The 27,184-nt window shown below is 32.8% G+C and overlaps 1 protein-coding gene across 1 annotated transcript in view; it reads left to right on the forward strand.

Annotated features, from left to right (window-relative positions):
- Positions 1-26,813, forward strand: part of LOC107436723 (cytochrome P450 3A11) — a 65,823-nt gene extending 39,010 nt beyond the window's left edge. Inside the window, exons 6-14 of the mRNA XM_087163393.1 lie at positions 831-919; positions 6,668-6,813; positions 10,519-10,631; positions 12,763-12,910; positions 20,189-20,349; positions 20,991-21,087; positions 24,278-24,416; positions 25,700-25,862; positions 25,943-26,813. Coding sequence (XP_087019519.1) covers positions 831-919; positions 6,668-6,813; positions 10,519-10,631; positions 12,763-12,910; positions 20,189-20,349; positions 20,991-21,087; positions 24,278-24,416; positions 25,700-25,862; positions 25,943-26,020 — 1,134 coding nt within the window. The 3' untranslated portion in view covers positions 26,021-26,813. The remainder of the gene's footprint in view (positions 1-830; positions 920-6,667; positions 6,814-10,518; positions 10,632-12,762; positions 12,911-20,188; positions 20,350-20,990; positions 21,088-24,277; positions 24,417-25,699; positions 25,863-25,942) is intronic.
- Positions 26,814-27,184: the final 371 nt, after the last annotated feature.

Here is a 27,184-nt window from a genome sequence, read left to right on the forward strand (position 1 = left end):
CAAGATCTGGAAATTTTTCCGTAAATGGTAGCAAAATTGAGAGAACTACAGATGTTTTAGCACTGTTTTTCGAAACTCTATCGCCAGAGAAAGTAAAAACGCCATGGTTTAAGTGCCTTACACTTGAAGCAATGCGATTATTTTAAACTGTAATAATCTTGCAGTGGAAAATTATCTGGGCTTTAAAACTAAAAAATAACATATATATTTTAAAAGATATTAAACTTTTGTTTTAAAAAAATGCCAATTTAGCGAGATTTTTCCGCCTACATGAAAAGTATCAAAATCAATGCCTTATTCTCAGTTTTTGCAAATTTTTTTAAGCACAAGTAATGCAGCATTGGGGTAAGTTTTTAAATATTAAAAATTAGACTTCAAAAGCTTTTCATTTTCACAAAACTGTGACTTTTCTTCATCTTGATGTGCCATTTTCAAAATAAGCGAAGACAGCGCTGGCTGTAGATAGGCTAAACTTGACCGAACAGTCATGAGCAACAGTAGCAAACTCACAGGAATTATAAAAATAACATATTATTCACAAAAAATTCATCATTTCATATTACGACAGTGCCTTCGAAAAAAGAAACAGCCTTAAGTAAATCGTCTCAGTTATTAATTGTCATCCTGTACAGCCGTGCAATTGAAAAATGACGCTAGTGCTTCACGAAACACATTTATATACGCTTTTTCAATTGCGCGGCAGTTCATTTTTTATCATATATATATTATTGGCAATAGCGAAATTATTCTTATTAATATTTGAAAATAAATTTTGATTGACAAGAAAATTTTGACTTAGATACTAATTATAAAATTTTATAAATGTTTAGATGGAGCATATCATCAATAGCTGTGCTGCAACTGTATTGAAAACATTCGAAAAACATTACCAGAATGGAGAACCAGTTGAATGCAAATCGTATGTATTGCTGATTTATTTTCGGCATGCGTATAATAATTTAATTCATTAATGCACATCTTTTAAAGTAGAAGTGCTTCTATTTGAGGAAAGTTTATACAGTGTGGGGAAAAGAAACTGAACTCATTGAGTAACTTCTGACCTAGTGATTGGATCTATCTTCCCGCACTAGGACTCAATCTTAATAATGAGGGACGACCTCAACGTTGCATAGTCGTTTTATGTTTAACCCTTTCAATACGGCGAAAAAGCAGTATATGCCCCGCCGTAAGCCCAAAGCATATAAACCCCGGGACAGGGTATGTCCCGGCCGGAATTCTAGAGTCAATAACTCATATTTATTGACATTTCACTTAAAAAATTTTGATGATTATTTTAAGTAACGCTTTTTTTAATTAACATTTTCATGTACATTTGCTGTAGAATTTTTATTAAAATGTTTATTTATAAACACTTTTCGAAATTAACTGTTATAAAATACTGTAAAAAATTGAAAGTAGTGGAGGAAAAACAGTATCTAAAGTCTTGGTTTCTTGAGGGTGTGGTAGGGCTGGAAACAGTTCTTGCACAGTGCTACGGTGCAAGAGGTGCACACTATTTTCGAGCATGCCTCTTTCTTCATTTTTATGCACCATGCACATCTTCATGGGCGGATCTTGAATTTAAGGGGCCCTGGGCTGAAACTACTTAGAGGCCCTAATAGCCATTTTGTCAACAAAAAAAAACGGTTTTCTATAGTGATATAGATAAGCATATGGAAAAAAATAGGACAATAAAACAATTTTATTTATTTATTTTTATTTGTGTTTACAAACAGCAACTGTGCAACATTATTGCAAAAGAAATTGACAGGTTATGTGTAGTTATGTTATATAAATTATAAAGCAACCTTTCTGCATTTTTGTGCTGCAAATTCCTTTATTTGCTCATCTCATTGTAAGTTCATCACTCATTCACTAAATGCTCGTCTACGTCATCTGGATAATAATCAACAATATTACGTACACTATCCAGATCTATGTTTTCCATATTTTTGTCTTGCAAATCCATTGAAAATTTGAATGTCTTTCTATACATCTCATGGACTTGGCTCCTTTTATTTAAATCCATAATTAGCTTATCCAACGCAACGTTTAGCGTGCCTCTTTTAAATTTTTCTGCGTCGTATGCTCAGAATTCATCTGAAGACTTATCTGAAAATTTTGGAGTAATGTGTCTCTTGTTTATGTCATTGTTGTCTATTCCCACATTAGCACTTAATTTTTTAGCTTTCTCTTCGCATTCCTTTAGTTTATGATCTGATTGGTGCCCTATGTTGTTCACGAAGTCTTTTAATGACACAATTAACTTGTTGCCTTCACAAATATCTAAACCAGGGCTCTGTATTTTTTTATTAACTAAATTAAATCTCCCCAAAATTTCTTCCCAAAAAATAATCAAAATTGCAGTATCGAGTTTCGCCATTTTATTGAATAAATTTCGCGCCTCTTTCCGGAAATCAACTTTCTCATCCTCATTTTCGCCGAAACTTTCGAAAATTTTTATAATGTTATCATAATTATTTTTCAAAGCTTTGGCAGTATCACAGTGACAAGACCATCTAGTCTGGCTTGAACTTTTTATCGTAAATTTGAGTTTTGTTTCACGATTTAGCAGTTCCCACCTATGGGTCGAAGTAGAAAAGAAAACGTATTTTTTTTGCACTACTCCAAAAAAGTTCACAATTTCGGTCGCAACCTTAACAGATTCTTAACCAATTAGGTTAAGGGAATGTGCAGCACTTGGCACGTAATCCGCGGATTTATTTTTTTGTTTTAGTAGTGCTTGAACACCAATGTAGTGACCCGCCATATTGGCAGCGTTTCATAAGATTGTCCTCTACAATTATCCATTAGTAGCCCATTTGTTTCTAAAAAAGTCTTGTAGAATATTAAATAAATGTAAGTCAGTATGACGACCAATTTTAATGAAGGATACATATCATCCATACACTTTTCCCTGAAAACAGTATCGTAATACAATAGCAAGTTGATCATTGTGGGATAGATCTGGAGTAGAATCCATCACAATTGAATAATACTTTGTGTCGCCGTTATTTATTTGAGATATAATTTGTTTAATTATCTGTCGGCCCATAATCTAAATTATTTCCTATACTGTTTTTGATAAGTACGATATTATCGGTTTTGGTCGCAGCTCTCGTTGTTCAATGTGTTCACGAATGAATGGATCGAATTCAGCCAATAGCTCCAGAGGACCCATAAAATTATCATTATGTGGAGAACCAAGTACTTCCTCGGAACCTCTAAATGCTAAGCCCCTTATACTTAAAAATTTGACCACTGCAATTACCCGTTTTCGGACATTGTGATAATATTCTGTTTCTTTTCTTAATTGCTTCTGAAGCTGTTTGTCTAAAACAGATCTATTTTCCTTTTGTGTCAACCACACTAACATTGATTTCTTATGTTCATTAGAATTTTCATGATTTTCTAAACAAGTTCCTATGTGTTTCCAATCAGAAAATCCGGTTATGTATTGAGAAGAAATTTTAGAAAAAAGTTTGCAAGTCAAACAAAAAACAGTACCAACCCTGATTGAATAACATAACCAAGATCTTTCCAGTGATTGACAATTTTTCATTTTCTTAATAAAATACCTATTTAAAAATGTTCTGTTTTGTTCTTTGTATTTCTTTATTGAAGCTGAATATATATTTTTCGGATCTTTATTTCGAAAATCAAGTTCATGTGAGAGGATGTCATTAATAAAATCATTATTTAACAATTCTGGCCACAGGCCCACGTTGTCATATTTCTCAAGCTCAATCTTAATATTCTCTAAATTTCTTTCCGCCTCGGTATTACCTTCCTCTTGCTGAACACCACTATAGTTTTCAGTGGGATCAGAGGGTTGCTGGTAGTCAAGACTTTGTACATTTTCATCACTTGTATTTTTTTCCTGGTGTTGCGATTTTCTGCTCCCTTCAAATAGATTCTCTTCGGATAAGATCACTTTCTTTTCGCTTGCTAATAAATTTATAGTTATTTTATTTTCAGTTTTATGTTCTAATTTGAAAAAAGTTTCAATTTGTGCACATTTCTTTCTTTCTTTTCCTTGATCTAGCTGTAATTTCCGTTTCTCAGCTTCTCTTTCATATTTTCAACCAGACATATTGTGAAATAAGACTGATATTTTTCTGAAAATAAACAATGAACTAGATAATTTTCTGGTAATAAACAGGGAACGAGATAATCGATGTAATATTGTTCTTCACGTCACATTACTTTGTAATGAGTGCAGCAATTCACAAATTATCACTAAAATCGATTAAAATGTTCATTTAGTATTGAAAAAACACATTAAAAACAGAAAAAAACATTATTTATAATTCTTTTTACTTACCAACTAAGAACAGAAAATCTTTTCTTCTACTGATTATGTACTTTCAATTATAAGTAAAATAAGAAAGGTCCTGTCTTTATAACTTGTAACTTATCATTTATAAACTAAACAAGTTTGTCACTTTGACGACGAGAACAGAAGTGCAGGAAAAAAAACAAAATTACGTCGGGCGTTAGCGGCGCGGCTGGAAGTCCCCCGTAATATAGACGCGAAAAAATACACTGACCAAAGACAAGCGACGGGAATTCCCCGTTCAGTTCGATAAACGCGCACGTGCATATTGATTGATCTCAGGGTTGCCAACCTTGTAATAGTTTTTTCTTTAATATTAGATACTTTTTTAATTCAAAATATCACCTATTGTTTTCAGTGGGGACTGGGGCCCTTTGTATCCACGGGGCCCTGGGCTGCAGCCCATAAAGCCCTTAAGTAGATCCGCCCCTGCACATCTTCATCTTCTGCACGTTTTTCCCTCAATTGGGAAGTGGTTTCCAACATTGAAAAGTCTCGCTGTTGATGATGAGGATATAGTTTTGGAGGAAGATGGCCTTTGCTTATTGACTTCCTTGCTAGCATTTCCAAATGTTCTTTCTTTCCATTTCTGTACTTTCGTTCGTACATTAGGCAATGTAAATAAATAAGCTTTTGGGAAAGATCTTGAAGAAAGAATCCACTTCGGTGGCTTCGTTGCCAATAGAGAAATTTGTTTGACCCTTGATGTAAGTAACTAGTGGCATTCGTGGTGCAAAGTTAGTTGGATGGGACCATGAAAATGACGGTGGATTCTGGTTCTGGAGCTCAACTTCATCGTCAAACAAATCATCGTGTGAAACGCCTTCATTGTCGGTCTCCTCTTCAGTGTTTTCAGTTTCAGAAGACTCACTAACAAAAGCGAGCTGTCACAACATGTTACCAGGGTAAATTCTCTTTCGACTCATTTCGATCCTTCACCAGAGGAAGAAGCCTTCGAATTATTTAGAAATAGTGGTGGCTGAAAACCTAAGGTGTGAATCCGATGTCAAGGATTCGGACATTCTCAGCGTACGTGCACAGAAAAACCACGTTGTATGAAATGTGCTGAATGGCATTTTTCGTATCAGTGTACAAAAAGCAGAGACACACCAGCTACATGCTGCAATTGCAGAAAGGATCACACTTCAAACTTCTCTGGGTGCGAGGCCCGCCCCAGTAGGAAGAAAACCCACACTAAAGTTCACACTCCTGCATCATCAGCACATCGCCTTGTTTCACTCATGAAGGAATTACAAGAGCTCATGAAGGACCAAGAGGTGCTTAGCCTACTACAAACTCTGCTAAAGGGGAATTCCCCTTCTCAGTGATGTTCCTGAACTTTCAATCCAAGACCCACTCCTATAAGGACTTGATTCTCTAAACATACTACAACTTTGAACTATTTTCGTCATTCCACATTATGACTAAACAGTTCCGATGAATCGGTAAGTGGCGCTTCGCGCCAATGGCCGAGATTTATCCCATTTCCAGCGTTCGGTTTGGAGACCAAAGTGGGCGTTATTTTCTGTCCTAGATATTTTTCAGTAACTGGGACATATATTGTCCCAGCCGTAATATCAAAAATTTACCAGACTGGGACAGCACATGTCCAGTCCGGTGCGATAGGGTTAAAAACGGATTTCCCCAAATCCCCCTCATGTCGAAGCCTCTGATGATTCCTACTGATTAGTCGGTAAACTGAAATAGGGTGATTAATCACTGGTCTTATGCCGAAACCGTATCACCAATGAAATACATAACGCAAAATCATAGAGAAAGGAAGAGTGACCTCAAATACGATAATTACTAAATGAAGAGGATATTTTAAGTCAGAAATTAAACGCAAAAACGTACTTTTTCTGAATAAACATACCTTTTTTTCTGACAGATTTTGATTCTTGACCCTCAAAATATGGAGGTAGCCGCAATCTGGGAAATATAAATTTAATAGTTTGATCAAGAGAACGGCCAAAAGCCTGGACCCCTTAATGTTAATTTAAATTTTGCATATTTTGCCATATCACGAAAACTAAGTGAATAGAAAAATTTTTGCTCTGATTTATAAAATTTACTTGCCCAAAGGATAATTTCATGCAAAAAATATTTTTTTAATTATGATTTATTATTTTTGATTATTTTATTTGATGATAGTCCAAAAAATTCTGAATTGTTAGGTATAAAATTTTTTTTCATTTTAAAGAATGTATTATTTTTATGGGAAAATAAAAAATTTGAGCAGAATCGGTCGAAGAGTTCCTGAGAAATCCAGTTTAAAAAAAAAGTCATGGTTATTAGTTTGCTTTTGAAATGAAATTTTAAATTTTGTTTCAGGTTATTTGGGGCTTTTGTGACAGATGTCATTGCACTGGCAGCTTTTGCAACTAAAGTAGATTCTATTAACAACCCTGACCATATTTTTGTCAAAATGATTAAGGAAAGTAATCAAGCGTTTAATATTTTTCGGATAATTTTGCTATGTAAGTATGAACTTATCAGATCTTATTAATTACCCCGATAAATAATTTAAATATTTGACTCATAAAAAATGCTGTAAAAAGAGCATTCATATATAAATATATGCTACGGTCAATGCGAATAGTCGGTTATTATTAATACTAACCAAATTATAAACTAAGCTAATTTATCACATTAGCCGGTTATTATTAATAATAACCAATGAAGTTCGGTCATTGGCATTCTTTCCCGTTTTTATTGGGGATATTTCCGCAACGTGATCTGCCACGTCAACTACGATCGCCAAATTGATTTTAAACAGAAAAAGTTTTAAAAAAAATTTTAAAAAAAAACATGTAGATGTTTGCCCGGGGAAGGTTATGAGTTAAACTCTTCAAGTCGGTCCAATTTTTTTTTTTCTTTTAAAAAGTATTTTACGGACTGTTGCCAGAGTTGGTGGTTATTCTGCCACTGATCACAATACAGAAATCTCCCCTATTTATTTCTGACTTTGATCAAATGAAACGGTTATTATTAATATTGACCGGTTAGTGTTAATAATAACCGAATTTGTCACTTTAAACGTAACACGTATATAAGGAGGCCCACCCAAGTCCCAATGCTATATAAACCATTTAATCACATTAACCAAACTTCATGGGTTATGGTTATTAATAACCGATTCATGGGAATAATTTCCGATATTTCTTACTTTGATCAAAGGAAGCGGTTATTATTAATATTGAATGGTTAGTATTATTAATAGCCGGATTTATAACTTTAACAGTAACATGTACACTATATGGTCAAAACTATTCGGATAACAACCTAAGGACCTAGATTTGGTGATGTTTTCATAGTTTGGTTTAGATGCCATAGTTCTTGTAGTTGGAAACATCAACTCTTAAATGTCTCTAGACATTCTGGACAAAATCACTTTCCCAAAGCAATATTTCGGGTAGTTTCTCTTCCAGATCGATAACTGCTTCATTTACTCGTCCCTGCAAGACTTGCGCATCCATAGCTTGACGAAACGGGTGTTCAAAATCTGGACTGGCATTTTTAGAGCCCCTATCTAAATACGATACTTCTTTGAGACGAATTAAAATGCATATTACTTAGTCAGTCAACTGAAAGCCTCCACACGGTTTTTTATAGGTAGTCCGATCAGACCACTGTGAAGGATATTCACTTTCCGAACGAGTCACTTAATACAAAATCTAGTTAAAATAAGAAAGTGGTAGGAAATATATGACTGAATTTTTTTTTAATTTATGAATGTTATTGGTTTGCCTTATTCACTTGTCAACCACTACAGATTCAATTCTCATATATATATGATACATTTCTCTCAATTACTTTTATAAAAGGTTTTGGGTTCATGCGCACAACTGGTTCACTTTTTAAACAGTCTGCGCGGACTACTTATGAAAGACCGTGTGGAGGCTTTTTGATGTAGTAGGTGATGGCAATCCTCACAGCCAAAACTCCAGCTGCGATGGACGAATGGAAGACAATATCTAGGGTTACCTATCAAAAACAAGCGAAAAGAGAAGCTGACTATCTTCGAAGCAAAAGGGGGGTCCTACATCATCCCCATACGTTCATTACTATCATAACTAGGACTGGGTTATAAATCGATGTATCGAGACATATCGATTTAACGCATATATCGGCAAGACGATACAGCGACTTTCATTCAAGGCGATGCATCAGAAATCTGATTTAAGCCGTCGAGTAAAGACAACGAGCGCAAAACGATATAGCGATATAAGACACGAAAGGATATAAGATAACGATATAGCGATATAAGACTCTTCTCTTACGTTCCGATGTCGACTCGCGCTGTGGAAGACGATGTTCGTTTCGTTATGTTGAAATGGCCTTGATTGGTGAGCTGTAGAATCAGAGTTTTGAGAACACATATCGTTATATCGCATGTTCCTTTTCGTACCTCTTAGCTTTTTTTTTCTTTGTCGCGACTTTTCTTGTAGATTATTTTCAGTGGGACTAACTTCGTGATCGCCGATGTTACCCTGTTCTGAAGGCAATCTATTATTGAAAAGAATATATAAAGAAGAGTTTCTTCATTAATTAGATAAGTTTTTTTTTTAATAAAACTTCTTTTTATTTTTAAATGTGAAAATTATCGGCAATCTAATTTAGGCGCCCATAAAGAATTGAATTTGTTAGGTTATTTCTTTACTTTCTTTTAATTTATTAAAAGTTTTTGGATGAAACTTCTAATAATTTAATGAGTTTTTATTACTGATTTTAAATTTATAAATCTTGTTGCTTTTATTTTTAGAAATAAAGTTAAAACAAAATTTATTTTTGTCATTTGGATTTGGACATAAGTCAATCAACTTTGTTTATACAAAAAAATTTGAAAGGTTTGCGTATTTTATTCATTTTTTTAAATTATTTAGCACTTCGTTTTATTAGAGAGTATAATAATTTTTTTTTTAAATATTATTTTCATATTATTTGTTAATTAGCTAAATATATTATCGAATATCACAATTTTTTTATTTTTAAGAAATTAAATCTTACTTTGTTTTTCGTTCATAATTCAGTCATTATTTAATTTAATTATTTATCTGAAATGATAAGGTCCCGCAGTGGACTGATCGTTAAGACACGGTTCCCTGCAGATCACCGAAGTCAAGCATTACTGGCTGCGGTCAGTGTGCGGGTGAGTGACCACTTGGATCAGTCTGCGTAGGGACCGAGGGTGTGCGGTATTGGTCCTCGTTAAACTGTTCTATCGTAAAGTGCTCGACTTCGCGTGCAGGTGGTCGAGCTACCGAAGCGGGGGTGCCATCCCATCTGCAGAGGATCAAAATTGTTTTCGGATCATCCTCAGGGATGTTTCCCAGACCGTCGCCAATAGCCCATTTTGCAGTTCTAGAGTGACGTAAATGAACTATAATAGAACTATAATAACTGAAATGATAATAATAAAAAATAGTATTTCAAAAGCGTTTTTTTTTTCTAAAATTTATTTAGCACTTTGTTTTAAACATACAAATAGTTTTTAACGTTTCATTTAGAAATTGAACATTACGATCAAACTTAATTATGTAATTATTTATGCATAATAGTACAAGAAAATATTAATTCGTAAAAAACGCTTTAAAAAATGTTTTTAGCACTTTGTTTTACGCGTATTATGAATTTCTAAACAAACATTTCAAGAAATATTTTAAGTAAGATTTGTACATTGTAGTCAATTTATTTAATATCTCTCTTAAGCAAAACATATATATCTTCCAAATTTATAAATTGATTTAAATCAATCTGAGTATGAAGTTTTGATAGAAATCTGACTTTCTGTGCCTTACAAGTAAATGAAATTCAAAAATACTATATTTTTTTCTTTAAATGTATCGACATCGCTGTATCGCGATGCAAAACTAACGATGCATCACGATATATAATTTCTAATATCGCCCAGTCCTAATCATAACATTTTTCTAAATCTCTAAAAACCCTTTCTTATTATATTTTTAACAATTAAAGAATCATTTATTTTAGAATAACATCAATTTCTCATGAGGGTCAAATTGACCCCAATGGCGGTTCTAGGTACGTCCAAAAACCTGCTTTCCCACTGTTCAGTTAAGCAATTTAGAAACCATGATAGTTTATATATTTTTTCTTGTTTGCACTTTTTTTTTCTTCATTTCAGTTACTTAATAATTTTTCCATTCTCATTAATTTCGAAGCTCTGGTACCCCAATTTTTGCTGAATCTCTTTAGATTAGAGGAATTAAAATCCATAGATTTCTTCAAGAGAATCGTTTTAGATGTCATACAAGAAAGAAGAGAGAAAGGACAGGTACAAATAAAAGATTAAATATTTTATTTTAATTAACCATGTGACGCAGAATTATTATTAAACATAATTTTTACATAATTTGAACATACTTCACACTTTATAGAATACTTTTTATTGATTTAGGTCAAAGTGAAAAATGTTAGATTTAGCTATTTAATAATTTATGGTGATAAATAACAGCATGGAACACCGGTGTCTTTTTCAGCGAGAAAGGAAAAATCTTCCATACATGGGTCACTTCCAAATAATAATGTTTCAAATTTGCACTTATGTAGATGTATGAGAAACAGCTATTCATCATTAAAATTTCTTTAATTTACTAAATCAATTGTTGAGGAAATTTTCAGTATGAATGGAGAAAAAAAATTCTAAGTACTTTTTTGGATTTTGGATGTTTTTAGAAACCATTAGACTGTTTTTTTTTTATAATTAAAAAAATTTCAAAATATATTTTTGCTTGAAATTAAAAAGGTTTAAGAAAAACAGAAGAAAGAGACACCGGTGTTCCGCGTGTCTGAAAAGTATCCAGACACGCGGTTGTCATGGTGATGGAAGCATAATGGTGTATAGGGGTATTTCTCGTGGCTTGGCCTGTGTCCGTTAGTTCCTGTGGTTGGAAATATGAACTCTGAGATGTATGCTGACTTTCTGAACAATGCTCTGCACTCTCAACTCTATGGCAATATTTTGGCCAATTTCTCTTCCAGCTGGATAACTGCTCTATTCACACATCGAGGCTTGCACAGACGTGATTTGAAGAAATGGGTGTTCAAATACTGGCCTGGCCTTTTCAGAGCCCGTATCAAAATCCAATAGAACACCTTTGGGACAAATAAGAGCGCAGATTACATAGCCAGCCAAATCAACCCTCCTCACAGCAAGCACTCACTTCAGCTGTCATGGAAGTCTGGAGGTCAATTCCCATGTGTCCACTTATCAAAAACTGGTGGAAAGTCTTCCCAGACGCGTGCAGACAGTCATCTAGGCAAAAGGGAGACCAACATCATATTAATATGAGTCTCAGTCCATACCACTTTGGATGTCCGGATATTTTTGGCCGGCGAGTGTTGTATATTATGCGTTCTGAAAGACCTGCCTACTTTAATACTGTGTTTCTGCCCAAGTGTTAGAAAATTATTTTGTGTATTTTTATTTTTACTCATTTCTTGCTGAGGAGGTGTGAATGCCTTATTTTGTAGCCACCAGAAAACTGGCTTTTGGGGTAAATATGGTAGGACCTTTGTACTTGAACGAGGGTGTTTTCTACTTTTTAATTTAAAATATCACAATAGAATTATTTCAGATCATTTTAACTCCTTCATCTCGAGGACGAGACAGCTCGTCTGCAAGGAATATTCACCAAGAGTTAGAGACGAGATAATTCGCCCTCCACTCAAAGTTTTTCAATATAGCAACTTTTCCAGCGACTTATTTACCAATATTTACAGATTATTATCTTCATTTTTTTATTTTTATGCCGGAAAACACAAAGTAAGAACTTTTATTGATTGCAATTGATTATTATTTTTTTAAATTAAACAAGTTTTTCAAAAGGATAGATGCCCAATGAACTTTATTTTATAATGGCACCTTTTGAATCGTCGTATAATCGGAAACGTTCTTTTGAGGACGGAATTTTACGATAGACCTTGTTACTCGGGTATCACTCTTTTTCTTCTCATTCTGATTATAGCTACTCTAAATTCAGGGCAACCAATTACAACACTTTATGCAAAATATTTTACTGAATGACAGACTATTAAGGCTTTATTGTGGACAATTAAAGCTCTCGGAGTATTAATTAATTTTCACAACATTTTTGAAGCCTCACCACCAAAGACAGAACAGCAGGTGATCTTTCATATGAGCTTTTAAATCATTTACTAATAGTGGCGTGGAATATAACTTTATATCAAAATTACTATCAAAGAATCAGATATTAAAAAATAAAATTTACTACCATGAAAATTTTTTTTCTCCACTAAGCGAAGAAAATAAACAGTCTTGCAATCGACTTGAAATTAAAGCCTTTAGAATTAAGGATAACAACACAATTTCTTAAATTCTTCCAGCCTTTGATCTTGCTAAATTTTGAAAGTTATGCCTGATTCGCTTGTTGCTTTTATGTTAGAGGTACGATGATTTTTTGCAAAGTCTGATGGATGCCGTTGAAGAACAAAAACCAGAGAAGAGGGAAAGAATGTTGGAAGAAAAAGATGAAACAGATCAATATGGATGCGTAACAAACAGTGAGGTGCCTAAACAGTTGAAATACAACTGTAGGTTCTAAATTTTAAACATCTTTTTTTTAACACGTTCACGTCGGGAAAAGTGAAAATACTGGTAGAAGATCTATTTCAATATTAGATAATATTCAGGAGGAGTTAATCAATTCTCAACAATAACAATTCACTGTAAGGAAATTTATCACGGCGAAGAAGCAATTCAATAAAAAAATTGCATCCGTTAAAAACAATTGGTAGTTATGGATTTTTATTATTCCCGGAAAAAAAACTAAAAAATGAAATTTATTGTTACCAGTTTTCACTCCAGTGCGCTGCCATGATGAGACAATCTAGAGTGACCCACCAGTGGGTCACCCCGGCGTGAACGTGTTAAACTTATCTATATGTGTGCTAATTTTATTATGCTTTGTTTTTAAATTTAAAGATAATTTCGTTGTTTTATTTTATAAAAGTACGAAATGCCACATTGCTTTTGAATTATAGTTCAAATTTAAGTATTATTATAGTTTTTAACTTATCTAAATTGGTGCTAATTTCACTTGTTTTGTTTTTATATTTAAAGATAATTTCGTTGTTTTGTAAAAAACTATGAAATGCCTCATTGCTTTTGAATTATAGTTTAAAAGCAAATTGGCATTTCATACTCTCATATTCAAACTCATTTCACTCAACTATTCATACTCTTGTGGAAAAAACGAGAATGAACGTTTCTTCTATAACATATACAGTAATTCGAGACAATTATTAGGTCCACAATAAGGTTATATTCACGAAAGCACGAGCCTCATTTTACAGAATGTTGTAGAGTATTTAACTCAATGGTAATGCTGTAGCTGAAAGAGACAGATCATATATATCGGAAAAAAGAAAGTGCATATATACATATTTACACTTATAAAGAAACTGTCCAACAAAACTAATCGGTACAACTGATACATATTGAAAGGTATAAATTCACCTTGACTTATTATACTTGTTAAAATGGTAGCATTCCGTCGTTGCCAGAATTTTCCGTTAAACCTAATACTTTTCAATTTAACGGAACCATAATAATTACATTAGGAAACAAATTTATCGTTCAATTTATATACAAGTACTTGATCGTACCTAATTCGGGGTTCCATTTCACTAGGATTTGTACTCCCAGAGTTTACATGTTTGTCATTAGGCATTTCTTTGAATGTTTGGTAGTAGTACATAAAACATCATTTGGAGCTAATGCCATAATAATTATTTGGAACTTTGTCGGTCAATTTTAGACATTCTATATAAAGCTATAGAAAGTAAGATTTCATATATTGGTAAAAAAAACGCACAAAGTATTTCTCAAAAATATCCGGACATGGAGGTTGAGGGTCCACAATGTCTCCTTTGTGGTCAACTGTCATTGTGAAAAGCCACCGCTGAGAATTGAACCGCATATCTTCGCAATCTCAGCAAACCACTGATCCCTTACGTCTTCATATATTGTATTTGCAATATATATGTTACTTAAAATAAAAGATTTAAGGCATTCAAACTGTGGTTTATCTATGATGTTCCACACGCACAAATCAAATTAGTGCTTTATTTGCACTAAAATCGCGTATCACTAAAAAGTGTACACATACAATTGTAAAGAAATCTGAACGATAATACGATTTCAGAATATAGGCTGATTAAGAATAAACTCTCATAATGTACTCATTACATCTACCAGCTGAAGTTTTCACTGGCGGATGTATAATTTAAAGGAATATTATCTCCCTTAATAAATCACTAAAGTGTAGATTATTAAAATCTATATTAATTATAATTAATATTTTGTTGCGGTAGATAAACAAATTTCGTTTTCCTTTTCTATAATCAAAAGTAAATTCGAACAAAAAGGATATAAATAAAAGAATGATAAACATTTCGTTATCAATATATTTGTGTATATATCAATCAACTATATCTCATACTCATACTCATATGTGTTGGTTATCTTAGCATCAGCCCCGCTAGGGGCTCCAACTAATTCATCTGAGTGGAAATAAATAATAAATCGCCGAAGCGCAACTGAGAGGTCAATAGTTGGGGTTCAGTATCTTTTACTGAGAGAAAATTAAAATGAAGTAGGGAGATTGAACAAACAAGTTTGAGAGAGAGAGAAGAGGTTTTGTGGCAGACTGCCTCGCCTCCCTTCGAGGTATTATCCCGAGCTTCACAGGTGCACAGTAGCCACATAGCCCCAGGGAAAAGGGGAAATACATAATAAATGCGCAAAATTATTTACAAGTATTTACAGCTATTTACAAAATTTACGGGACAAAACTCCGTCGGATAGGAAAAAGGCGGTTGCCGGGCTATATTTTATGTTGTCTTTGATGAGCTCAAAATCAAAATTTTTGAAGTAATTGCACGTTTGACAAGAGAGTGCATCTCTGAAGAAACTTGCACATAGTTCAGCTATGTGCTCATCTATTTTGTTGATTTTTAACTCTCGTCTTAGATCTTTCATTCTCATGGATCTGGGGGCTCCTGTGATATATCTGAGGAATTTATTTTGAGTGATCTCCAGTTTCTTTTTTTGACTAACAGTGGTTGTGCTCCATGCAGGGGCTGCGTAGCTGATGATCGGTCGAATACATTGGAGGTATAGGGTTCGTTTTGTTTTGAGAGATAGTTTTGAATTATAGTTTAATATTGGTTTCAGAGATCTATAGGCTCCTTGCGCTTTGCTAATAATATTTTCAATATGGGTATTCCAGTTTAAAGAACTAGTAAGAGTGACGCCTAGGTAGGTGGCCTTTCGAACTAGTGGTATTTCATCATTGAAAAGAGTAATATTTGGATAAATGACTTTCTTTTTACTTGATTTCCTAATAATTAGTAGTGAAGATTTAGTGGTGTTGATGGCTACCTTCCATTTTGTGCACCAGGCTTCGATATGAGGTATGATATTACTGAGATAAGTAACAGACTTCTTGGGATTTATTGATCTGCTCATAAGTGCTGTATCATCTGCGTAGAAGGCTGAGGTGATGTTTCTCATATTATTAAAATTTGGAAAGTCTGCTGAATAAATTAGGTAGAGCACAGGGCCGAGAATTGAACCTTGCGGAACTCCTGCTTTAATGTTTCTAGCGGAAGAAAATGCTGTATTGATCTTAATATGAAAAGTTCTGTTTGTCAGATAATTATTAATTAGTAGTATTAGATCTTTGGGGATATTGAAATTTATGAGCTTGTATACGAGGCCCTGATGCCAGACTCGGTCAAAAGCTTTGGCCACATCCAACATCAGGAGCGCTGTTGTTTCTTTTTTGAAGAATCCTTGGTTAATATTCTCAATAATTCTCACTAGTTGTTTAGTGGTGGATAAGTGTTCTCGAAAACCGAATTGTTCATCCGGGATAAAACTGAGATGGGGCTTTAGTCTGTTGAGGATTATCTTCTCAAAAATTTTTGAAAATACGGTCAGCAAACTAATAGGTCTGTAGCTTTCAGGATTTAGAAGATTTTTCCCCTGCTTAGGGAAATCAACTATATCATTTAACCATTATCAATACATTTGTGAGAGAATAATAATATTAGTGAAAACAAAAGTTTTCCGGAGAATACTAAGCACTTACAGGTAAAACAATAAAATTTTATGTGTTTTGCAATTTTTTTACAGTGATAAATCAGAGACAGCGCAAAAGCATCAAAAAATAAGCATTATCCTTAATATTAAAAACTATTGAAAACTCCATAGCATTATTTTCTATCTTGTGTAAGTGTTAGCGACAATTTCGGTATTCCAAGCCATGGTGGGTCAGCGGATAGCATGTGAAATTCAAAGTTGAGCGATCGATTCAAAAACAATAACAAAAAATTTTATTTCGATACATTACACATTTAAGCATTCATCCGCCTTCTTTGGATTCTTTGAACAATATTTTCTTCTTTTTTTTTACATTATAAGACTCCATCTGGTGGTATTCGGCGACACTCCCCACCAAATTTAAGTAATTTAAATTTACAAAATAGTAAACAGTTTACCAGACTTGACATTTCAGCTTCTCTGGAATGAAATCTACTAAAGAAAAAATGAACATTAATAAGAAAATACAACATTAGACAGCATTACAAATATGTTAAAATTTCACACTCAATTTTTCTTTAGTTATTAATTTCCATATTATATAAAAGCTGAATTGGCCTTCCAATAATTCCTGTTCGAGTTTTTATTGAACAAGAATGGACTTTGCCATCCCTTCCATGAAAAACTTCAGTTATTCTACCAAATGAAAAATGAATATTTCTAGGATAAAGTTCCTCGTCAATTAACACTATGTCATTGAGTTTAAACTCTTTTACATTTTGACTCGTGTTAGCTGATCTTAAATTTAACAAGTAACCTTTTCGCCAGCATTTCCAAAAATGATTCAACATCTTCTGTTCTCACTAAAGAGTGTCCACATACAATTGTAAAGATACCTAAACAATTATACGATTTCAGAGCAGTTAGCATTTGGATTATATGCCGACGAGTCAAGTCATCACCTCCTACATGAAAAAGCCTCCACGCGGTCTTTTATAAGTAGTACGCGCAGACTATTTAAAAAGTGAACCAGTTGTGCGCATGAACCCAAAACCTTTTTTTAAAGTAATTGAGAGAAATTCATCATATATATTTGAGAATTGAATCTGTAGTGGTTGACAAGTAAATAAGGCAAACCAATAATATTCATAAATAAAAAAAATTTTTAGTCATATATTTGCTACCACTTACTTATTTTAACTAGATTTTGTATTAAGTGACTCGTTCGAAAAGTGAATATCCTTCACAGTTGTCTGATCGGACTACCTATAAAAAACAGTGTGGAGGCTTTCAGTTATAGGCGGCGTTGGTCATATTCTATGCGTTGAATTTTGCCGCTTAATAAGAATAAAATCTCATAACGTACTCATTACATCGACCAGCTGAAGTTTTCACTGGCGGATGTATTATTTAAATATAGTAAAATTTAAGTGAGCATTCATTAGCTTAATTCAAAGGATTTAAAAATATATTAATTATAATTAATATTTTGGTGCGGTAGATAAACAAAATTCGTTTTTCTTTTCTATAATCTAAAGTAAAATTCAACAAAAAGCATATAAATAGAAGAATGGTAACCATTTCGTTATTAATATATTTGTGTATATATCAATCAACTATATCAACAAACCATTATTAATACATTTGTGAGAAAATAATAATATTAGTGAAAGCAAATATTTTCCAGAGCATACTAAGCACTTATAGGTAAAACAATAAAATTTTATGTGTTTTGCAATTTTTTTACAGTGATAAATCAGACACAGCGCAAAAGCATAAACAAATGAACATTATCCTTAATATTAAAAACTATTGATAACTCCATAGCATGATTATCTATCTTATTTAACCCTTTCGCGCCGACTGTCACAAATACGTGCCAGCATAAATCCGTATCAATCAGGGTAAAAAGATAAAACTGGCAACCAAATTAGTTCTTTAGCAGTTTATTTGTGGGCGGGGTTAAAACTGTTTGATTTATTTAAGTCACCATTACTTTAGTTCAAAATAAAATTAGTTAGTTATACTTTGAACTAACATTGAATATGTATATGATTAAACTTAAGTAAGTCTGTCAAATTAGCATCTCCTACATTTAAGCTACCGTTTTTTATTTATTTGCATCCTGATTCTGATTTTGTACGAATGCTTTTATGAATCACCCGTCCCCAAGAGGTTAAATGTTATTGACAATGTCCGTATTGCAAGCCATTGTGGATCAGGGGATAGCGCTCTAACTTTTCAATGAAGTGACCCGAATCCCAGTAACATCTAGTCGATACAAAATTCGCTCCCTGATCGCAACTACCACAGTGCTGACGTTAAATATCCTCAGTGGTAGACGGATCATGGGTTAAAGTCCCTTTGCCACTAGGCTATCCGTGGGTTGTTTTCCTCTCCATGTGTAACGCAAATGCGGGTTAGTTTGATCAAAAGTCTTCCACGAAAGCAGATTTTTTCCCAATACTTGATCCAGGAGCTCCCTTGTCTTCTGAATTGGGTTCAAAATTACAACGCTACGGAGTTGAGCATTGATAGTCGCAGTCTCAATAATTGAGTCTGCTGTTCAACAACGTTTATAAAATGTAATAAAATTTCTGTATTGCATACAAAATCTGAATTTCTTTTGCAAAGTAGGAAACATGGCAACCTAGGCAACTACAAATGCACTGCAGAAATAATTAGTAAGATTGCATGGTTTTCGCTTATGTAAATCATGTGAAAGTAACAGTGTCTAATTTTTTTCATCTCTTTCTCTTTTTAATTACTTAAAAATTTTCACTGCGTTGACAACTCAAGGGGGAAAAAAATTCTTTACTCAATCAATAAATATTTTCAAAATTTTCTTTTATTTGGTTATTAATAATGGCTAGGCGTTTAGAAAAAGTGTCAGTTTATTGGAATCCAGGAAAACAGCGTAAGGAATATCGTGCAATGAATCATACATCTCTTGGGGTTATTATCGGTTAAATATAGTTATCATTAATATCATATAGTGATTACTAAACTTTCATGCCCTTCATATTAAAGAAAAGAAAACAGGATAGGATCTCGTTCGTTGCACCAAGATATTAATTCCAACTAGTACAAATAAATTGTGATCACTCTAATCTGATGATTCAATCCTGATTTAATCATGATATATATATATATATACAACATTATACAATAATAATGGTTTAGAAATATATACGGATGGCTCCAGGATGGAGGTCAAACCTCAACACTTCAGGACAGGTTTCGGAGTAATCATAAAGTATAATGGCGTCACCATTGCCAAGACCTCCTCCAGAGCATCCGATTATTGCTCAGCTTTTGAGGCCGAGCTGATGGTGATCAGAGAAGCAATAAATTCACATAGTTGCTTTGCCCATAGTTTTTACTCCGGTGCTCCGCCCAATGAGACAATCTAGCATGATCCACCGGTGGGTCACCCCGGCGTGAACGTGTTAAACAAAAATCAAGTAACTAGATAACACAACTGACTGCTTGACACAACTAAATTGAAATAAACATAAAAACAACGCCCCCTAACTTGCGCAGTAGAAAAAAAAGGACAGTAGTTAAGAAAGAGTCAGAAAATAGTAACATCATTAATTGTAAAACTTGACCGGGATCTTGCCTTATTGAAAGAAAAAACTGATAATTCTTAATCATATGATTGAGAATGCAAGTACAAATTTTGACACTCATATAATTGCTTAACAACGTAACAATATCTTATTGCGTGCATTAAAAAAAATATTAAAGGTTTTTTTCCCCAGGGCTTTCGGAAGATGAGCTTGTAGCACAGTGTGTCTTATTTTACATTGTTGGTCATGAAACTACGGCATCAACACTAGCTTACGTGGCTCATGTCCTGGCTTTGAACCAACAATGGCAAGACAAATTAATTTTTGAAATAGATGAAGCATATGAAAAACACGTGAGTATAATATAGTATGAGTAAATATCGATAAACTGAACGAAAATAAAAAATCTATACCATATGATTGCCTTTCATGCAATAAGTTATAAAATTACGAAAATCGTCATTGCCAACTTTTACTCTAATTAAAGAAGTTTAAACCTTCCAAAGAAGTGTAAATGCGTCGCTATCCATAAAAAAAAATTATGATGTGAAAACGACTTAAAATTAGCGTTAGTATAATCGTTACTGCATAGCTTTGTAACGATTTAAAAAGTTCACTGTAAGAATTCAATATAAAATCCTTATTATGTAGTGGCTTGAAAAATATTTGTACATTATTCTTGCATGATTTAAAACATTTTCCACGGATTAAAAACTTATTTTTGCAATATTGTTTACTTATTTATAAAATTCAACACTCTTTTTTATACTTTATATGAAAATTGCGTACAGATTTGCAAACATTTCAGTTGAGCTGGTTTTGAATTTAGTTAATAAATCAACATCAACAAAACATCAAAATTTCAATACTTTTAAGAGTAAAAACTGACCCCTAATTCAATTAGTTATAGATTATTTAAGAATTGTTAATCTCCATTGTGCCATTTCTTGTTCACAAGACTTAAATATGAGTGTGCTGTTAATCTACATTTTAGGGAAAATTGGGAAATGATGCTATTCGAGAAATGAAGATTATGGATGCCGTTGTGTCAGAAACTTTGAGAATGTATCCTCCTGCTTTAACCCTTTCGCGCCGACTGTCACAAATACGTGACAGCATAAAACCGCATCAATCAGGGTAAGAAGATAAAACTGGTAATCAAAGTATTTCTTTAGCAGTTTATTTGTGGGCGGAGTTATAATTTTTTGATTTATTTAATTCACCATTACTTTGTTCAAAATAAAACTATTTAGTTATACTTTGAATTAACATTGATTATATATGTGATTAAACTAACAATAATTAAAGTAAAAGCAAAGTAAGTCTGTCAAATTAGCAACGACTACATTTAAGTTACCGTTTTTTATTTAATTACAACGTGATTCTGATTTTGTACGAATGCTTTTCTGAATCACCCGTCCCCAAGGGGTTAATGTAAGTAGTTTCATTAACCTTTTCGGGGCGGGTGACTCATAAATGCATTCGTACGGAATCAGGATAGCAAAAAATAGAAAACGGTAGCTCAGGTTTTGGCATACCTAATTTGACAGACTTACCTTTACTTTCACTTTAAATTTAAAACATGCAATATTTGAGTGTTAAAAATGCAACTATACAATTTTTACTTCGACTTTGATGTGGTGAATCAAATAAAGCAAACTATTATTATCCCGCCTACAAATAAACTGCTATAAAAATAGTTTGGCTACCAGTTTTATCTTTCCTAACCCTGATTCCCTGAGAATGCCATTCCTGCCAACTTTTAATCCTTTCCATTATCATTTTTCCCAGTGGTATTAAAATGTAATTAAAATTTCAATTTTAAGCAAACAAATACGTTGTATTTGAGAAACCTTAAGTTGACAACCATGATAGTAACGCATATAAATATATGTGCTTAATTTCTGTAAGAATAGTGGTGATCAAAATCATTTAAAAATTAAGTTTATAAAAGAAAAAAGTATACATTTACTACCACTTTAAATATAAAAATAAAATCTTCGGGAAAATCCGAAAGAGTTGGCAGGTATGGAATGTGTATATGACTCGCCCGTCTCGAAGAGGTTAAATAATATTATATCAGATCTGCCAACTACTACGCTTTTTGCAAAATATTTTATAGAGTGGTAGACATTTAAAAATCAAAGATTTCAGAGTTTCTGGTAATTTTACCAACATTTTAAAAGCCTCACCACAGAAAAGCTGGAAGTAATGGCTTTGAATAAGTACTTTTAAATCATTTTATATGTAGTGGTGTGGAAGATATATTTAAATAAATAAAAAATAATGCAAACAATCATATATACACAGTTACCTCTAGAATACATTTTTAAAAAAAAGTGTAGAAAGTTGGCAGCTCTGCATTACTGTGTTACGACTTCACTTGACTCAGCTGAGCATTGTATCGCACGCAGGTCTTTTACGATTTTCCTACACAAAGCCTTAAAAATTGGCCTTGAAACCTTATTATATTAAGGTTTAATACATTGCTTTAATATATTAAACCTTAATATATTACCTTAATATAATTAACCTTAATATATTACCTTAATATAATTAACCTTAATATATTACCAACGGTATATATTAAACCATGTTAGGTATTTATTAAGGTTTATATAAAACCTTAAGCTATACCTTAATATATTAGCAATCACCTTTGGCTACCAGCTTGGTCGACTTTCTTAACAATCTTGTACAATATATAAACTTTAATGGCAACCAAGCCTAACGTACAATACAACAAAGGTTATTTGAATATTTTAATTCTTCAACCCGTTTTCTAATTCTAGTGCGTAAATTAGTTTTAAACAATGCATTAGCCAAATATTTTCTCCGTTTAGCTGTTGCCCGTCACTTTTCCCTCGCGAAAGTACTTTGATTTCAGCTTGAACAATTTTTAAGTCATGTCTGCAATATTATCAATATTGCGGTAAAGTATAGTACAGTCAAACCCCGCTATAGAGAACTTTCAAGAGACCGAAATTTCGGTTCACTATAACCGGGAGTTCACTATATCCGTTACGCAGGGAATTTCACTAATGGTTCCCAAACTCCTCCATTTTATTACATTATATTCATATAAATGACTGAAAAAATATTATGTAGTAGCAAAAAATGTGTTATTTTTCATCACTCTTCGTCTTGCGTACAAATAAAAATTTTTAATCTTTAGCTGATGAGCAATCCTCAACATCAGATATTGAAACACTTCCCGACTCTCAGATAATTTTTCCTGAATTTCTGTTATTCCGCTTTTTAAAACTGCCTAACCTGCCATTCAAGCACATAAAAGTAGTTTCTATAGATGGTTTTAGAAATCGGTATATGTATTTATTTTGAAGTAGAAATTTCAAAATTATTACAAAGAAAATGGGGGAGAATCAGTCGAAGACAGAAAAAAGTTCATTATATCCAACTTCCTCACTTTTTTGGTTCACTATATCCACTAAAAATAACATTATACGTGTATAGCAAGGTGTATAACAAGGTATAGGTGTCGAGCATTTCGTTCACTATATCCGGGAGTTCATTATAAGCCGTGTTCACTATAGCGGGGTTTGACTGTATTAATAGATGCATACGATTACTCGCAAAAGGCGAGCTCCGTCACCAACAATATGCGTCACCCTATCACCGTTTATGTTTATAATTTCTACAACCATTTTAGAAAAGATCAAAAATAAATCTATATACTTGCTTCGTGACGAAGTTTATATTTCTAAAAATACACAATATATATTTTTCTAATTAAATAATTAACGTCACACTAACTGTTCAACATTATTTAAATTATAACTTAAGACAACCTAACAAAATAAATAATAACTGTAGCGTTGACCATAGACAGAAGTTTATGGTGAAGATATAATATGTATATATAAATATTTTAAGATGAAATAAAACAAGCAATTACCTTTCATGAGCGAACTAAAAGGATCAACAGAGAAGGAGAAAACCATAAACATGAAATAACACACTAAATATCCCCTAGCGAAAGCACTATAGGGAAATAGCAATCACACCATCTAAAATTCATTATAAATTATGTCACATTTTAACTACGTTATTTATCAATTCGTCTATTCATCTGGTATCTATGATATTTTTAAAATAAAGTAAATATATATAGTTTATACATTTTGTTGATAAAACTGAAAGTTTTGTCTCTTTGCAAATGTTGTTCTACGTTATCTAGAAATGTTGAAACGTGAAAAATTTATTTTAAAGCATTCCATTTAGACAATTTCTTTTTTTTCTTTCTTTCCTTATTTAGGTCAGGTAGAGTAGCAACTGCAGATTACAAATTAGGAGACACTGAGATAGTGGTGACAAAGGGAATGAATATACTTATTCCACTTTACGCAATGCATTATGACGCTGAATATTTTCCAGATCCTGAAATATTTAAACCCGAAAGGTAAAAACATGGATAATAATTTTCTTGGGGGCGAATGCTATGCATAAAGAATGGTATGCTATGCTATGAAAATGTTAATAATCGGAACTGTTGTTACCGTTTGTGAAACAGTAAATTATTTAGGTTGCAAATTTTAGTCTTGCAACTATGACGTTAGTCAGGGTATTCTTTCTTATTGGACAGGCAAATTCATGTAGGTATTCAAAAGTTGTGCTGTTTACCTATGCTTTTTTCCAGTGCTCTTTTTCCTTGCTTTTCTTTTCGCTCTTTTGGAGCTTTATTAGGTGGTTCTGGTGAAAATTATTCATTCTGGAAAAAATTTCGCAAGCTCCTTGTATCTGTGGCAAAAATGTGTAGTTTAAGTAAATTTCATGGAAATTTAACGCTGCACCATGAAAATTGATTTTTGTCAAAAGGGAGTAGATATCACACTCTTATGTTTCATTCCGTATGCCCCCTGTACGTATGATTTGAAATAATTGCACCTGAAGTGTGCATGCTTCAATTCCAGTAAAATACGGTTGCGTCCGGGAAAAAGTATCAAACTTAGGTGAATGAAAAAGAGATTTTTAAAAATTCCTTAATTTAATTACTCTGTCGTTGTGGAATATTATCTTAACTTCGACCACACATACAAAACAAACATTTACAATCGAACGTGGATACTATGGAAGTTAAACTTCTTCCAACTAAATTGTATAATTAAAGAAAGTATATTTTCTTATTTCAAATAACCAAAAATATTTAGTTTTTTAAGGACCTATTATAATTCGAGGACTAAAATTTTAAACTAAGGCATATATTTTTTTAAAAAAATTAAATCAACTGATTGTTGTAACATCATACGATTCATTTTAACATTTTGTAATAACGAATCCTTCATTTTTATTTTGTGTTGGCGTTTTTCTTGACCTTATTGTAACACGGCCATTATGTTAATTTGAAAGAAGGTTTAAAAATTTTTTAAAAAAGTTGTAACAGAAATGGGTCAGAGTAGCTCTGTAAAACCAAGTTAACACTACTGAACGGTTAGTAAGATTTCAAAAAAAGCTCGCTCAGATGGAAGCTTGCGGAATATAACGTAAATTTCCAAAGTCCCCCTGATATCTTCAAAACCTGTCGTACGAGATCGAAGAGGTTTTCAGATTTGAAATCAGCATAATAAACTACTTTATAAAAGGTAAACACTATAGCTGATATCTTATTTATAAGTGTAAGCTTCTATAATGTCACTTGCATCCTTTTAGAACATGATTATCGAATTCCATTTTATTTGTTTTTAGATTCATGGATTCATCTCCGCAAAGGCATCCTCAGTACGCTTATTTACCATTTGGCGAAGGACCAAGAAACTGTTTGGGAATGAGATTCGCTCTGATGGAGATCAAATTATGCATGGCAAACATATTACATCATTACAGAATCAAAACTCATTCAACAACAAAAGTAAGTAACCTTTAATTTTACTAATTGATTTTTATACATCATAAGAAAATTATTAAAATCAGTGATTTATTTTTTTGCAGGTACCATTGGAGTACAGGAAATTCACGCCTTTTCTTAGTGTCAAGGAGTTACCTCTAGGTTTAGAAAAAAGACATTAATTCACCAATGCAAAATTTCTAAAAATGTATCAGAAGTTACGTGACGCGATGTTTTTTTAAGTTATACAATGAAATGTTTTCAAAGGAAACTTATTTCAAAGGTTCCTTTTATTGTAGAAGTTCTTTACTTAATAATTAATTTAGGGATTTGCTTTAAGCTTATTTTGCTTCAACTCCCAGTAAATAGATCCCAAAATCTCCAAGAACGTAGCAGCTTACATTAGCTCTTTCATTTGGAAAATTTTTGCAGTGGCAGCAGCTAAAATTTTGTAAAGTGGAAAATTTTATGTTTACATAGTATTTCACGTGATAATGGCAAACATAAGAAGCCAGGCCTTGTAAATTTCTTGTTTTAAAAGCAACACTGCAAAGGTAGATATCAAGGATTACTTTTATTGTGGAAATTTTTTATATGGAGATAAATATTTCATTTTCTTGGAAACGTATTTCGTATTCTTTTGAATTGTATGCTAACAAATAGATTATAAATTAGTGCCGAGGACAGAGCTGCTAACAACAGCACTTTCATTTGGAGATTTTTTTAGTGGTAGCGATACAGCCAATTTCGAAGTCTAAGACTATTATAATATTTGAAGTGACAGTATTATAAGATTAAGAAATAGTCAGAAACGTAAAAAAAAAAATTGCCTGAAGAGTTTGCCAAGTGCGTTAAACATTTTGTATTAAAAAAAGCACTTCATATGTACATTTAAAAATTACCTTTATTCTAGAAATTCTCGATACATGATTTGCAACATATGTTACTCAAAATAAAAGATTTAAGGCATTCAAATTGTGGTTAATCCATAGCATTTTACCATCACCTCCTACATCAAGAAGCCTCCACACGGTCTTTTATAAGTAGTCCGCGCAGACTGTTTAAAAAGTGAACCAGTAGTGGGCATGAACCCAAAACCTTTTATAAAAGTAATTGAGAGAAATGTATCTTATATATTTGAGAATTGAACCTGCAGTGGTTGACAAGTGAATAAGGCAAACCAGTAATATTCATAAATGAAATAAATTTTTAGTCATATATTTATTACCACTTTCTCATTTCAACTATATTCTGTATTAATGACTCGTTCAGTAAGTGGATATCCTTCTCACACAGTGGTCTGATCGGACTTCCTATGAAAAACCGTGTGGAGGCTTTTAGTTATA

This window comes from Parasteatoda tepidariorum, chromosome 5 (assembly GCF_982258835.1).
Source record: "Parasteatoda tepidariorum strain Cologne lab strain chromosome 5, Ptep-v5.0, whole genome shotgun sequence".
NCBI classification, from domain to species: Eukaryota; Metazoa; Arthropoda; class Arachnida; order Araneae; family Theridiidae; genus Parasteatoda; species Parasteatoda tepidariorum.